Here is a 17,138-nt window from a genome sequence, read left to right on the forward strand (position 1 = left end):
AACAAGCTGCAGACACCATTTAGATGTATTAACCCTTTAAGTGCACGACTGCAGTAAGCAAGCAGAAGTCAGCTGACACAAATGGCAGAAACATAGCTTCCAATAAAGTCCATTTACAAATAATTAACCCCTGACTTGTACAAATCTGCTGGCTCCCATCGTCTTGACCCGCAGTGCCTGTCAGATTCCAATACTTTTCTCTGGTATGCCACGAGGAACATCCCGATAAAGGTGTGTTCTGAATTCGTGATTTACGTTAACGATTTTCTCATACAATATGTCTGTCATGTGAGAACAGTTTAAATCGTATCACGTTTTGGTAAATAGTACTTGCTTTGATGGGAGTCGAAACGATTAAAACATGTTTTATTGTATACGACTGAGAGGAAAGCTAATCGCTGGTCGTTATTAGAAATTGCCCGGTGATAACGCACCTTTATTGGATGGAAACGGTTCACAATGCCACTGACGACGACTGTCTCTATTGACCGACATTTAGTCTGTAATACTTCTGATGACGTTTGCTGTCTGTTTGTATTTTTTGGGTCTAAGTTTCCTTTTTCCTTTTTTTTTTTTTTTTTTTTTTTTTTGCGTGTGTACGTCCTGCGTTACTTTAAAACAAACACCATTGGAAAGTAAGGAAATACTTGCAAAATTACACACAGAAATATTGCTGAATCAGCAATTCTGTTGTTTAACGTTTTTGATGGCTTAGAGCTTAATTTGTTAAACGAATACTCATTTGTCCATTTTGAATAGTAAACCCTTCATGCCAGCATTTACTGTTGACAACCTCTCCCTCGCCCACAAATAGTTTCGCCTCCATTTTAGTTTAATATTACAGATCCTTGTTTTTAAACACTACGGCATATTTTATTTTTTTAAGAAAGAAGTTTGTTTTATTTAACGACACCACTAGAGCACATTGATTTATTAATCATCGGCTAATGGATGTCAAACATTTGGTAACATTTTTTATGCATCATCCCACAGACGGGATGACACATACCACGGCCTTTGATATACCAGTCGTGGTGCACTGGCTGGGACGAGAAATAGCCCAATTGGGCCTACCGACGGGGATAGATCCTATACCGACCCAACCGTGTTTTGGTAACTGAAATGAGACATTACTTAGACTTCGTTGTTTAGAATATTCATTTCCATACATCCGAAGTTTTTATGGTCATCCTGGTGTTTGTAATGCCACGAAAGAAATGTTTCATAATATTAAAAACGCACGTACCTCCGAGTAGTAAAGGTTATGGAGAAAAGCCCATGTCTATATTTATAGGATATTTTCCCGTTTCGCCCTTTGTTTAATTGTAATTTATTTGTATCCAGAGGTGTTTCATGTTTATAAATTAACTAAACTTAGTGCCCATTTTCAACGGATCAAAGTAGGGTCTGCGACTTAAAAAAATCAATTTACTTTAAGTGTTGGTGTAAACACGCTTCCACCACAGTGATTATGTTTTATTAGAAAGAATGAATGAATGAATGAATGTTTAACGACACCCCAGCACGAAAAATACATCGGCTATTGAATGTCAAACTATGGTAATGCAAACAAATAAATAAATAAAAACAGTGTAAAGAACTGTGCAAAAATACAAATATCACAGATAGATACTGACTTTTACTCAAAAGGTGCCCCAAAAGGGGATTTGTGCTGTATTGGCCATTCTCAAAGAGAATGTTACACCCCTGCACCACGGTGAGGTTACAGCACGCGCAGGGGTATTCGAAATAAATATATATATATATTTATATATGAGAGAATCCAATAGAGGACTATATAGCTAGAATTATACAGATACTAGGGACGGGACGTAACCCACCGGTAAAGCGCTCGCTTATTGCGCGGTCGGTCTAGGATCGATCCCCGTCGGTGGACCCAATGGACTATTCCTCGTTCCAGACATTGCTCAACAACTGGCAGTGGTATGTACTATCCTGGGATGCTGCATAAAAAAAAAAAACTTTGCCGTTAATCGGAAAGAATAGCCCATTGTTTCTCGACTATGTGGTCCCTAACAATAAAACCGTAATTAAATTGTGTCGAGTACGTCGTTAAAGGGACATTCCTGAGTTTGTTGCATTGTAAGATGTTTCCGACTGATAAAATATTTCTACGATTAAACTTACATATTAAATATACTTTCTTGTTTAGAATAAACTGGATTTTGTCTTCGTACGAAAACAAATATTTTAGGAAATAAAATGAAATTTAACCTAGTATAAATATTAGAACGATCAGAAACACGTTTAATATACAGCCACTAGTAAATACAATCGTTAAAAAAGCAAACACAGGAATGTCCCTTTAAATTAAATAATGGTTGGTTAGTATTTTGGCGAATAATTTTAATGGGGTTATTTTAACGTCGTACACGATTTCTAAAACTATCATTCAGAATAAGTTAAGTCGTTCTTTCTATCGCGGGGGCGGGATTTAGCTCAGTCGTTTGAGTACTCACTTGAGGTGCTTGCGTCGCAGGCTCGAACCTCCTCGGAGGATCCATTCAACTGATTGGATTTTTTCCCCTTGTTGTTGATACCGGCCTTAGTAATGTTGTGAATAAGCCATCGGATATAAGGCTAATAGATACAGGGTTCGTAGCCCGGTACCGGCTCCCACTCAGAGCGAATTTTAACGACTCAATTGGTAGGTGTAAGACCACTACATCTTCTTCTCTCTCACTAACAACTAACAACTAACCCACTGTCCTTGACAGACAGCCCATATAGCTGAGGTATGTGTGCCCAGGACAGCGTGCTTGAACCTTAATTGGATATAAGCACGAAAATAAATTGAAATGAAATTGTTGTTGATTTCAATTACGTTGCGCATGCATTCTCTGTAATCCACCTACTTCAATATGGTGTTATAACATTTGAATATGTCACCACGGCTCGACATGGAAAATGAACCTAAAATTAAATAAAAGTCAAAGTCGCGAATAAACACTATCTGCTTAAAGAATTAAAATACTTACTGGTTACTCGATTTACAGGAATGCTGTTTCAACTTGTTTTGTAAAATGCACTTTGAGAAATACTGGGAGAATAAACTCGTAGAAATTGTTGTGAGCTGAAATATAAAACAACTTTATATCTTAAAGGTGCTATACCATAGTGACAAGAGCAATATTTTGCTATTTTTACATTTATTTACAATAGATGACTATACATTAATAGATCCCACGCCTAATAACTCAGAAATAGTGCAGTGTGCTAAACGTTTCATAAGCAAGCATGTGGCCTGTATGACCCATCGCGTCTCAGGCGATCGCTCAAACACCGAAGTTGCATCCTGCCCAGAGTCAACGACCAGGGAAGCTTTATCAGATCCGTTATTTTTCTTCCTGGAATTCAACGCGGAAACGGATCTGGTATTTCCAGTGAATCCAAAAGTCTGCAAATGTAATTATGTGAAACTTTAAAGAGACTTGTTTTATTCAAACAACATTGTCACAAATATTTCAGCGTTTCGTCTGTAAAATCCATACTTATATTAGGAGAAAAAAACAAATAACGTTACTTTATAATAGACTCACAGTTGTAAACATTTAAACATCCTGGTAAAATACATGTACTGCATTATTTAGATTTTTTCAAATGTATATTCTTTTTCCCAATTTCATCATGATAATACATAAATTTACAAATTCATACATGTGCACATTAACACACATGTGTACACATACCAGGGCCAAACCTAGATTAAGAACCTGTGGGCACTGTAAAATGCGATCTTTTCCAGCTAGACAAGGGGCACTTTTGAAATAAAAGGAATACTTTTACATATTATCTACAAATACATTTTTTAAAATACCATTTGCTCCCAATATATATGCATATAAATATTAACCGACATATTAATATTTATACTTGTAAACTAATAGAATACTGGTCAACTAACCCCAAAACCGTCTCGCCTCAGCCTTTTGCCAATTCGCCCCTAACTGTTTAGTCAACTCGCCCCCAATACGTTACCAACTCGTCCCAGTGTTTGGTCAACTCACCCCAACAAAAATGAACGTCTACTACTTTGGTGTGTCATTTTATTTATTAAAATAACCGTGAGATTCCGCTATTACAACCACTTGTGCGTTTTATTAAAACTGGTTTTTATATCGCAGGTGTTTTAGATCACAGCTAATCCCTTTATTAAATGTTTATTAACTTTTATGTATTAAACAAAAAACACATCAGTGAACATTGTAGACATCATTCACGCAGTGTTGATATTGCAATCCTGGCATGACCAGGCTTTTACATGCTTCAAATACACTGGCTTGGTTGATTAATAATTGGTATCTGTGGTGCCAACTTATCTGTGCTGGGCTGCAGCAGCTGGTACCAGCAGGCGAAAGCGAAAGCAGTCTCAGAACTGTTTATATTGCTCGTTTTATTACAGTGCCAATCCACACCTTTGAACCCCCAGAGTATGTTCTGGCAAATATATTGCAGTTCCATAACACCAAAGTAGTAGACGTCTATTTTTAATGCTGTCGTCACAATTATGAACAGTGAAGTTGAACTGGGGCGAGTTGACCTACTACTGGGGCGAGTTGACCATCCACTGGCGTTACCGAAACATTAGGGCAAGTTGCCAATCGCTGTTGACGAAACACTGGGGCGAGGGTTTTTTTTATATATTTTTTTATGATAAAGGAGAATTTAGGTTACAAAAAAACACCCCAAAAAAACCCAGTATGGGTCTTTTATTGGAGTTATTTTAAACTATTAAGACTAAGTTTAATTTTCTAGACATCTTTGCCAAGGTGCCCAGTCGCTGTTGATGAAACACTGGGGCGAGTTGACCAATCGCTGTTGATAAAACACTGGGGCGAGTTGACCAATCGCTGTTGACGAAACACTGGGGCGAGTTGGTAATTTGGGGTGGGCAAAGTTAACTAAACATTTTAGGACGAGTTGACCAACCGCTGGGATGATTTGGTACAAGTCGAGTTAATTCATTTATGATTTAATTTATTCGCAAATAAACTTCCTGGGTGTTTTTTTTTTAACTTATTTATTATTTATGGTCCCTCGCCAGTCGCCATTTCTCATCGAGTGGCTTGAGGAAAGTTCAACCAGTCGTTTGTCGCTAGACCGGTTTTTACGCTACTCAGTAAACTGAATTATTACTTCGTGAATCAGTCAAAATAGTTTGTAAACGTTTAGCGCAGATTGCTGAACGTAGGTAAAATGAACAAATCGCACTTATGATATAATTAAATAAGCTTCACCTATGGTTTCTGTATTGATGAAATTTAAGTATTCTTTAGATCGGCAAATACTGATGCAAATATATACATTTATACGTCCAGAATTAGAGGTTTGGGACGGATGTTTTGCAATAGTTGCGAAAATTGACATTTTAGTAAATAGTACACCACCTAGGAAAAAACATTCACTATAGACTAAGGAACCAAAACTATACACATAATCGCAACTGACCCCCCCCCCCCCCCCCCACCAGTGTTGGAGCAAAACCTGAAATTCGTGCAAAAATAATACAAATATTCGGGCAAAATGTGCTAACCTGAAACCTTTTTATAACATATTTCAATCATTCTACCCTAAAAATTAGTTGCAATCCATGTAAAAATGCGTTGTGATTCGAATGCAATCCTATATAATATAGGTGTTTGGTAATAATGCTAATATGAATAAATGTTGTTATCCGGATTCGGGCATTTTCGTTTAATTTGGGGGAAAACCAGCCCCCCCCCCCCCCCCCCCCCACACACACACACACACACACAAATGGGAGCTCGTATATACACGAATTCATTCCATTTGCCAAAACATTTATTTACGGTTGAAATTTAATATATTTCTTTTTGTATAAAGTATCATTGCAGGAATTTCAGTTCATTTTTTCTTTTTAGTTAAACTGAAACACTCTCATAGTCTTCCACCTTAATATGACTGTCTATAACAATGGCAAATAGAACATACTCCTTGCCGTTTTGAAATAGTCACGCGCACCCATTCGTCATATGATATGATAATACCTTTAAATGACTACACAATACAATGTATACTTATTTTGTTTTCACCGAATGAATGAATGAATGAATGTTTAACGACACCCCAGCACGAAAAATACATCGGCTATTGGGTGTCAAACTATGGTAATGCAAATAAATAAAGTGATGATCAACATCAATATAAAAATTCAAGGTTTAAACAAAAACAGTGTAAAGAACTGTGCAAAAATACAAATACAAATATCACAGAATTTTACGGACACCGAATTTTACTCTAAACTTCAATTTGTGCTGTATTGGCCATTCTCAAAGAGAATGTTACACCCCTGCACCACGGTGAGGTTACAGCACGCGCAGGGGTGTTTTCACCGAATACAAGCAGATTCAGATATAGCTTAGACTGTTATGTTAAATGTATATGCCCCGTCCATTCACATTGTTTGTTTGATATCTTATGTAACATAAGGCACGTACTTCCCCCTGAGTTGATTGTCGAGCGGATTGGCAAACATGCGCCAATTCGGTGAAATATGCCAATGACAACGAAATCTCAACTTGGCTGTTTATTTAGGAGTAGACTGATCGACGTGTAGCGTTTTACAAATGCTGCGAACAGTCTATCACGGCCGATAAACGTCACGTGACGCTGGAATCGCGTCCGTATTCAAATGAGTGACAGGGGAAAAGAAAAGAAAGGAATGTTTGTTTATCGACGTTTAATCAGCATGTATGTATGTATGTATTGATGTATGAATATCTATATATTGTATGTATGTCGATGTTGACCCCATAGATATTAACGCACTGGCACAGGGGATAATTAAATCCTTTCTGGCCTCACAAATTGTCCCATGCCGTTGCTGGGACTCGAACCTGTGGCACCGAATCGCCCGCAAATTGCGAGACTAACAACGATGCGCTCTGAGCTATCGAGGCATCCATAAAAAGGATGTTCTTTAACTCAACCACATGCATGGGGCTTACAATCTACGCGGTCGATCCCGCTTACGTACACGAAACAGTGGGCAGACCTGGCACTGGCTAGTATGTATTGATGTATGAATATCTATATATTGTATATTGTTGACTGTTACATACATAGATATGAACGCACTGGCACAGGGGGTAATTAAATCCTTCTGGCCTCACAAATTGTCCCAATGTATGTATGCATGTATGTATGTATGTACTGATGTCCTGTATTCATAACATTGTTTTAATTTTGTGCCAACTGATTCTTTGTGTTTTTTGTACGGTTGAAGCACAATGTTAATGGTTATTGGTTGCTTGTTACTGAGTGAAACGTCTTAATGCTGATCTTATACCTTACTACCACCTCTAACCCCAACCTTTTATATTTCCCTGTCACCCCATAACACAACTCAAAGGCAGTGTAGGTGCCCCCAATGTGTGTGGTCCCCAATATAAAATCCTGGCTACGCCAGTGCTTCACATTGAAGCACATACACTCAAAACCCACTATGGGAAAAGATTCCTTACTACAATTCTTTTTCACCATCTACGCCAAGTGTTAACATAAAGATTGTTAGACAAAAAATAGTTCTAGTATAAAACATGCTGCGTATCGTTATACACATATTCCTTATCTTTCCACTCTGTGTTTAACGAGTCCGTAGGAACCAGGGGCGGGGTGGCAACCCCCCCCCCCCCCCACACACACACATACACGACGACAAAACAAATGTACGTTTAGTTTTGTCCTACACTATATAAATAAAGGTAAAAATATGGCTTGTGCCCCTTCCCCACTAGAGGCTGTGTCCCCCAACACTCCAACATCGTTCCTACGAGCCTTTTTAAGCAATGTCAAGGCCGGTATATATACGTCGTCAACGTACCATAAATGAGATGACTTATATGACCACAATATTTCAAAAGGAACTTCTCAGTTTGTTACGAGTCTGAGTGAAATGTTTCGTTTGGGGGCTTTACCACATTTGTAGAATGTTCCCAACGTTTCATCTGAAAAGTCAATATTTGTCTTATTCGTTCACATTTTAAGGTACGTAATACCAGGTTTCACGTATTTCTGTGAGCGCACGACTTTTGACCCCTCCGCTTATTGCAGTCACCATTTCAAAGGTTACTCTTATTTCATCTTAGAGGGCGGGTAAAAAAACAACACGTCATTATTAAATGTCGCAATAGTATTTTTCCATGTTAAAACGTATATTGTGTATTCTTGTCATCTTAAATCTGAATGCTTTTCAGTGTTTTTGAAAAGGTATTTAAGGTTATAAGAGTGTTATTAGAACTCAAGAAGCGTTTTCGTTTTCATACTTTTTGTTTCTTTTCATACAGCACGAGGAGGGAATATAGACTTATTTAATTATACATAGGCGTCACCAATAATTGTATAAAGGGTTCATTGAACTAGCACATTTTATGGCTAATATTTATTTTTAAATTAATGTTTTTGTATTTTTTTGTATGGTTGTGTGTGTGTGTGTACGTGTTTGTGCATATTATGTATGAGTGTATGTATGCGTGTCTGTGTGTGTGCGTACGTGTTTGTGCATATTATGTATGAGTGTGTGTATGCGTGTCTGTGTGTGTGCGTGTGTGAAAGTGGACGTTCATTAGCCCAACTTATTATTATTGTCGTATTTAAGTGAACAATGTGTCCTGTAGATATACATGCTCATAGCACCGACATCCATCCTCATCCAGCTATGTGACGCTGATTACTAGCCAATAGATTGTTCTCTGAATCTGAATGGCTATCTAATCTGGTTAAGCAGTTGTGTGTAAGTGAGAGTGTGAGGTTGCTATAAACCTACATATGATATATATATATATATATATATATATATATATATATATATATATATATATATATATATATATATATATATATATATATATATATATATATATATATATATATATATATTATTTATTTATTTATGCCGGACAATAGTAGGAGATTTAAGGACATGACCCTTAGAAAATTAATCAAGGTAATTTCATATAAGCTTTTAAATGACTTTAAAAGTGCCGTATGCGGTTTTGCTTTTTAAAAATTATTTTTTAAATCTCTGTTCTAACATAAGATTACATATCGCCTCTTGAAATACCTTTGAGCACATACGGTATATGCATTCTATATTATAACTGTAACTGAAAAATCAACCTCCACTGAGGGGTTCGAACTAGAGATCCTCATTCTGAGAGTCCAGTGCTCTACCAACTAGAGATAATAATGACATTCTCAATAGCTACTGCCAGTAATAGTACTTTATATGAATACTACTATATTACATATGTTATGATCGTCGAGAAGTTAGCAAGTTATTTTCCTACAAACTCTTACTGAGCACCAAAAATAGATATATTATACCATCGTCGGCATCTGAATTAACGTGTTCACAGATATTTAATTATTATATTCTTAATTCACAAATGACGTAATACTGATAATGATGATTATAATGATGATGATGATGATGATGTTGATTGTGATGTTGATTATGATTATGATGATGATTATGGCAATGTTGATTATGATTATTATGATGATGATGATGATGATGATGATGATTAGCAACAATAGGTTTTTATATGCACTCTTTTAAAGACAGGACAATAATTACCACGGTTTTCGATATATATTGGAGCACTGGTTAAGTTTATAACATTCGATATCTCAGAAAGCCATTTACCCGAATGCTTGAAGCTGGAACTGTATATTATGAAGTCCGTCTGGAAATATACTCAGAGAAAGAAATAAGGGAACATTTTGTACTGTACAGCAAATTTCAGTCGCTAATGGCGTCGTAATATCCGTACAATACGTTGGGTGGGAGTTAATGTTAGTAATGTGTGAATGGATATCAGTAACACGATTAACTCCCTGACACTATGCATGACGATTGTGGTTGCAGTCACTCCTTTCTGTTAGTGCTGGTGCGATCCCTTATTTCTTTCCATCAGTATATGTGTTTCGGCGCATGTTAAATCTAATAACATAAGGTACTCCAGAATACATCTTCAAAGCCTCAAACTACCATTAAACGGACATTCCTAAGTTTGCTGCAATTTTTAAGATGTTGTCGACTAACAGAGACTTTTTAACGATTGTAATTACATATCAAATATATTTTTCTGCATAAAATATTAGTGACTGTATATTAAACGTGCTTCTGACCGTTCTACTATTTGAACTAGGTTAAATTTCATTTTATTTCCTAAAATATATTTTTTCGTACATACGAAATTATCTGAAGACAAAATCCAGTTTGGGCTTCTTACAAATATTAAGACAGCCAGAAACACATTGAATATACAGACACTGATATTCTAAACAAGAAAATATATTTAATATGTAAGTTTAATCGTAGAAATATTTAATTTTTCGGAACCATATGCAGCAAACTCAGGAATATCCCTTTAACCCGAATCACTAAACTCCGATCAACCCCTAGATGGATATAATTAATTCGAAATAATAAATGATCAAAATGGGCCTAAAATATTCAAACTGGATACTTTTTTTTTTAATTTAAGAAACAAAATTAATATTTGCGTCTCTTTTGTTGTTCAGTATAGTTTTGTTAAACCAATTTCACATTATTTTCTTCTCATATTTTCAGAGCACCAATTATTTTTTGCGCGACTATGGCTATCCAGAAGAGAATCTAGGTAAGTGTGACTAAATTATGTAATTAGTTATATTCATGACGTTATGACTGATAATACACACACACACACACACACACACACACTGAAAGTAAAATTTATTTTGTTTAACGACACAACTAGAGCACATTAAAAATAATTTCGATGTCAAACACTTGATCATTCTCACACGTAGTCTTCAGCCAAAATCTAGAATGGTCTAGAAGGAAGGAAGGAAATGTTTTATTTAACGACGCACTCAACACATTTTATTTACGGTTATATGGCGTCAGACATATGGTTAAGGACCACACAGATATTGAGGAAGGAAACCCGCTGTCGACACTTCATGGGCTACTCTTTCCGATTAGCAGCAAGGGATCATCCTGGTGTTTCTAATACCACAAAATGCATTTTTCATATTTTTAAAAACACACGTGTGTCTAAGAAGTAACGGTTATGGAATCGCGTTTTAGCCTATTTTTAAGGGTATTTCAACGTCACAGACTCTAGTTTCACTCTGCTATATCCACATTTATTGCAGGTTTGTAATTTAACCAAACTTAGTGTCCATTTTTACGGGTTGATACTAGGGTCTAGGTGAAAAATATGCCTTAGTGTTTAAAAACTAGGGTCTGTCCCTTTAACTCTCTTTATATTTACTTTCTCAGGTATTGATAGGAGATTTTACAAAGAAGGCGACATTAGATTAACATTGGTAAGTAACATGTACTAATGCTTAATATGCGCATGCATGTAGATGTGAAATATATTTGTAATTATTTTTTAAATATCAATACGTACTTTGCACGCAAAATATATCATAGTAATGGTGTTGGGTTTTCAATCTAAAGCATATGCGTATATATTTCTTTAAAAAAGTGCTAATGTTTTTTTGTATGTCAATATAAGCGCGTTTGTATATATGTGTGCTTATATAACGCAACATTCACACACACACACACACACACACACACACACACACACAGAGAGAGAGAGAGAGGGAGAGAGACAGAGAGAGAGAGAGAGAGAGAGAGAGAAAGAGAGAGAGAGAGAGAGACAGTAAAAAAATGTAAAGTTTGTTTTATTTAACGACGCCGCTAGAGCACATAGATTTTTTATCTTATCATCGGCTATTGGACGTCAAACATATGGTCATTCTGACACTGTTTTTAGAGGAAACCCGCTGTCGCCACATAGGCTACTTTTTTACGACAGGCAGCAAGGGATCTTTTATTTGCGCTTCCCACAGGCAGGATAGCACAAACCATGGCCTTTGTTGAACCAGTTATGGATCACTGGTCAGTGCAAGTGGTTTACACCTACCCATTAAGCCTTGCGGAGCACTCACTCAGGGTTTGGAGTCGGTATCTGGATTAAAAATCCCATTCCTCGACTGGGATCCGAACTCAGTACCTACCAGCCTGTAGACCGATGGCCTGCCACGACGCCACCGAGGCCGGTCAGACAGAGACAGAGACAGAAGGAAGGAAATGTTTTATTTAACGACGCACTCAACAACACATTTTATTTTCCGTTATATGGCGTCAGACATATGGTTAAGAACCACACAGATATTGAAGGAGGAAACCCGCTGTCGCCACTTCATGGGCTACTCTTTTCGATTGACAGCAAGGACTCTTTTATATGCGCAAATCCCATAGACAGGATAGCATATACCACGGCATTTGATGTACCAGTCGTGGTGCACTGGCTAGAGCGAGAAATAGCCTAATGGGTCCACTGACGGGGATCGGTCTCAAACCGACACAGAGACAGAGACAGAGACAGAGAGAGAGAGAGAGAGAGAGAGAGAGAGAGAGAGAGAGAGAGAGAGAGAGAGAGAGAGAGAGAGAGAGAGAGAGAGAGAGAGAGAGAGAGACTGAATAAGAAAAATAAATGCACTTGAGGTATTGCATATTGTCTTAAAGGAAATTCGACTGTTCAAACATACAATATTTTGGTATATGATACTTATAGACCTTCTACTATTCAAAAAAGCATCTGATATATTTTATAGTGTTCATATTTTATACTGCTCATCCGAAATTATACTACATAAAGGTAATCTATAATAAATAAAGTAGTAATAATCTGCATATTAAAGCAAATATTTCAGAACTGTACATGCATGTTTAGGTGGTTTTTGGTAAGCTTCGTAGTACATTTATATCTTTTGAAAAGCCGAGGAAGCCAGACGTAATGCAGAGAAAACGGCGTTGGTGGTTTCAAGCGCAGCACAAAGAGGTTTTCGGTGTGAGCCCAGTGTTCCTGCTATCAGCTTCACTCCTTTGCGCATGCTCCATTCAGAATCTATGTGGGTCACACTATATGCACGAACCTTTCAGCTTTTAGAATTAGAATTTTGTCCGCTCGCCTATGTAATGAAAAACGTTCCTTTGTTGGTTGTTGTTTGTATTGTTGTTGCTACACAGAACTACATAATGTACTTTTGAAGCTTGATTTGGTCTCATTAATGTATTTAGGAAATTAGAGATAGTTTGAACACTGGAGTTTATTTATTTATTTATTTTTAAATTATTTATTGTTTTGACATTTGAGCTATTACTGCATGACTTTATGAAGTCTTTTTATACCTATTAATTTATTTTAGTATTTTAGCACTTATTTTATTAATATTTTGTTGAAGAATTATTCTATAAAAAATTCAGCATGTTTAATCCATCGTTTTGAAAATAGGTCGAGCGGCAAATATATAAAAATCTAACTTTGCTTCTAACCAGTCTTTGTTATATATATTTTACAGTTCTATATACACCTTTATTCTGATAAAAACTTCTTTTTATATATATATAAAAGATGGCATGACGTTATGCGCTGCATACAAAAATATGTACGTAATGATGCAGTCAGTTTGTCTAAAATTATTGCAGTAATTTGGCATATAACTTAATAGATAATGCTAAAAACCCATATCAAAACGTATACGATTGGTAGCTATGATATCTTTATTAGTCATGTGACAAACGCGGATAGCAGTCAATAGAAGCTTATTATAGTTGATGTATTAATCATCGGCTATTGGATGTCAAACATTTGGTAACTTTGTTACATATAGTCTTAGAGAGGAAACTCGCTACATTGTCTGTATTAGTAGCAGGGAATCTTTTATATGCACCATTCAACGAAAAGAAATTACCCCCCCCCCCCCCCCCCCCAGCTCAACTCGCAAATAGACACGAACGGCCATCTTTTATTTTCATTTTGACACGATCATGCTCTTAATGTACCAGTCGTGGTGTAATTGTTAGAAACAAAAATGCGTTACAGTGGTTGGATCTTACAACCCACCATACCCTAAGAGAGCACCGTGTGCATAGATGATTGTTCTAACTACATAGTGCATTGAACAAACTGAACAAAGTCAGTTTGCTATCTTTTCTATTTGTCAATTACCATTTTTTTCTGAAATTTCTATTGTAGTGTTTTAATATCTAGACTCGGTTTGGCATGAAGTTTGTGTGATCATTAATATACCGTTTGTGTAATGTAAACGTTGTACTGAATCTCTCTTTCACACACCTTAAAAATATATGAATTGTTGTAAAAATGTGTTTGAATGTCGTAGTTATTTGTTGTTGTTTTCTTTTGTTTTCTTTGTTTATTATTTATTTTATTATATTATATATATATATATATATATATATATATATATATATATATATATATATATATATGTATATATGTATATATGTATGTATGTGTGTGTGTGTGTGTGTGTGTGTGTTTGTTATTCATTATATATATATATATATATGTGTGTGTGTGTGTGTGTGTGTGTGTGTGTGTGCGTGCGCGTGTGCGCGCGTGTGTGTGTGTTGAAATGCAGCGAGTCGAGGAACGGTTTATTAAAAAGATATTTCTAATTTTTTCTGTATCTTTTTAAAAATTATTTTTCTTTGTTATTTTTGGTAATTACAGTGTATTAGTTTGTACATACAAAATGAAATGATAAATTTTCACGATTTTTCGTTTTTGTCTTTGTTTCTTCTGTTTAGTTTTTTCTTCTCTATTTTTCTCTATTTTAAAAGATTGTTTTGGATGTTGATGGGTGTAGTTATTTCTTGGTATATATTAGTATCTAATTTGTTTTCTTTACTAACATATGCATTCATAATACCACAGGGTAGAATAATAATAAATCATAACACAGTATTAGTTTGGTAGATTAATTGTTTAGTCATCCCTACGTTATATCCATATTTGATCAGGACATATAGATTGTGCGTTGATACATTTATTATTATCCTAAACCAACTTCATAATTATAGTGTATTAAACGAGTTTCCATTTCGTATGATGTTTATGTCCCGAGAGAAATCATTTTAAGTTGTAACGCGTTTTAGCGAGTGACAATGAAAATTATTTCACGAGGGACATAAACATGATACGAAATGGTAGCGAGTTTAATATCCTATGTATTACCCATAATCTATCTTAATTTAAATCACTAAACTCATTTGGTTGACGTTCCTGTAAGGTTGTAGTGCGCCAATCGATGACGTCACAAAGTGTTACGTCCCACTTGGCGTTATAGTGGGACCTATCACTCTGATATGTGCCAATACATAACCATGTGGGTAATACATTTCATACAGCACACTCGCTAATGAATATAACTATGTGAATACTGAATGTATCATTATTACAGCCAAAAATATGTTATTGTAATTACAGTGGCGGATCCAGAAAATCCATTTAGGGGGGCCCCAATGACATGTGCGGGTTGCCAATGGAACTTTGGGGGAGGTTTGGAGGGGATCGTAAAAAAATAAAATTAATATATAATAAAATTATAACTATCCCTTGCCCACCCCCCTAGATCCGCCTCTGAATTAGCTAGATATGTTTTGATGATTTAGGGCGAAAATCTATGGCCTATTTTTAGATCAACGTGATAATAGTGGTTTGTGATGTAAAGTCGAAACATGCAAAACTTAGGTATATCCGGCATTTTATAAAATATTTCGTTTAGGATTTATAGTATACTTAACAGAATGTATTAAGCGTCAGTAGACTGGTCAGATTTTGCTGGTGGTATATAACAGTACAATGTATGTCAGCACGTTTTGATCAAAGATGGTTTCTAAACATTGTTTGAGTAAATTTTTACCAGTGGTGCACACAAAAAACTATGCATGCGGTAGGTTTTTCGTGTTTTATACCACAATATATATTTTTTTAAATGCCCAAAATATCTAATTAATTTTGAGTATACTTTGTATCACATATTTCTGGTTGCAACACCTTCTTCCCTCTCTTTTAAAAAAAAAAAAAAAAAAAATTATTCGAAACGAACCATCATAAAGAATACATTGTGTATAACAATCACCTAAAGCAATATCTCGGACATGTTGTGTGAAGGACGTCTGCCTATTTGGTACTTTTTGTGTAGCTCATATAGATAAGTTTGCTGTACTTGACTGTATATATGGTCTATACCATTTTACTGATTATTATAGTGCTATGTACTATTTGTTTTACCAGAGACGAAATGCAGTACGAGATATATATGCCACGTGGCTTAACAGAACCGTTCCTTACATTATATCAGCGGCATATGGTAAGTGTGGTTATTGTTTAATATGTCCTTCATTATGTAGCTGCTTGAAAATATCCTTTTTTAACACCCATTTGAGAGAGAATACTTTTACCTTCGCTCGTTAGATACGTTTTCAAACAATTCGTAAGGTAAATGATACAATGGACTCGAGCATTCTATATATCCGCACTATGACATTAAATGCTATAGAATATAGTTTCTAGAAACCATAACCATAACCATTATAAATGATGCATCAATATAGTTTGAATTATATATTCAAGATTTATCGTGACTTAACTATATAATATTTTAAAAAATAGTCATCTTAAAGTCATCATAGGTAAAATGGTTGGTATTTTATATATAAAAATAGTATCATCATCATTATCATCATCATCATCATCACTATGATGATGAGGATGAGGATGATTATGATTATGATTATGATTATTATTTTAAATTGTTCAATTAGATAAAGATCAAAGGAACGAAATGCTGGGAGCCATGAACGAGTTCGAGGCTAATACATGTATCCGGTTCCGGCCTCGAAGAAGAGAGCCTGACTATATCAATATTAAACCTGAGGGAAGGTAGGTAACTCTGCTTGGATTTTTGTTACCTCAAACGATGAGTTAAGAGATAATTCCTATAATTTAATAAGCATACTTAGACCTTATTGGATTCATATTCACGTATACCTTTCTCAATAATTTAAGTAAAGTATATGATGCAAATAAAATAATTAAATTATGATTATTAAAGATTAAAGATATTAAATTTCAAAATATCGTCTGAGATTATAAGATTTTTCTTATAACTTGCACAAGATACGCTTTACTGACAACCAAATATAATTTGTTCTGAATTTTGTTTAGCGTTTTCTGATTTACCACATAAACACTATATGTAGCGTAAATTAGCATAAACGA

The 17,138-nt window shown here is 35.5% G+C and overlaps 1 protein-coding gene across 2 annotated transcripts in view; it reads left to right on the plus strand.

The window, feature by feature from the left end:
• Window positions 1-17,138, plus strand: part of LOC121380006 (MAM and LDL-receptor class A domain-containing protein 1-like) — a 55,949-nt gene that overhangs the window by 22,259 nt on the left and 16,552 nt on the right. For both annotated transcript variants that reach the window (XM_041508712.1, XM_041508713.1), the window contains exons 4-8: window positions 10,619-10,667; window positions 11,315-11,361; window positions 12,828-12,899; window positions 16,152-16,227; window positions 16,682-16,799. In XM_041508712.1, the coding sequence (XP_041364646.1) occupies window positions 10,619-10,667; window positions 11,315-11,361; window positions 12,828-12,899; window positions 16,152-16,227; window positions 16,682-16,799 (362 nt within the window). The remainder of the gene's footprint in view (window positions 1-10,618; window positions 10,668-11,314; window positions 11,362-12,827; window positions 12,900-16,151; window positions 16,228-16,681; window positions 16,800-17,138) is intronic.

The sequence above is a fragment of the Gigantopelta aegis genome, chromosome 8 (genome assembly GCF_016097555.1).
Source record: "Gigantopelta aegis isolate Gae_Host chromosome 8, Gae_host_genome, whole genome shotgun sequence".
Classification (NCBI taxonomy): domain Eukaryota; kingdom Metazoa; phylum Mollusca; class Gastropoda; order Neomphalida; family Peltospiridae; genus Gigantopelta; species Gigantopelta aegis.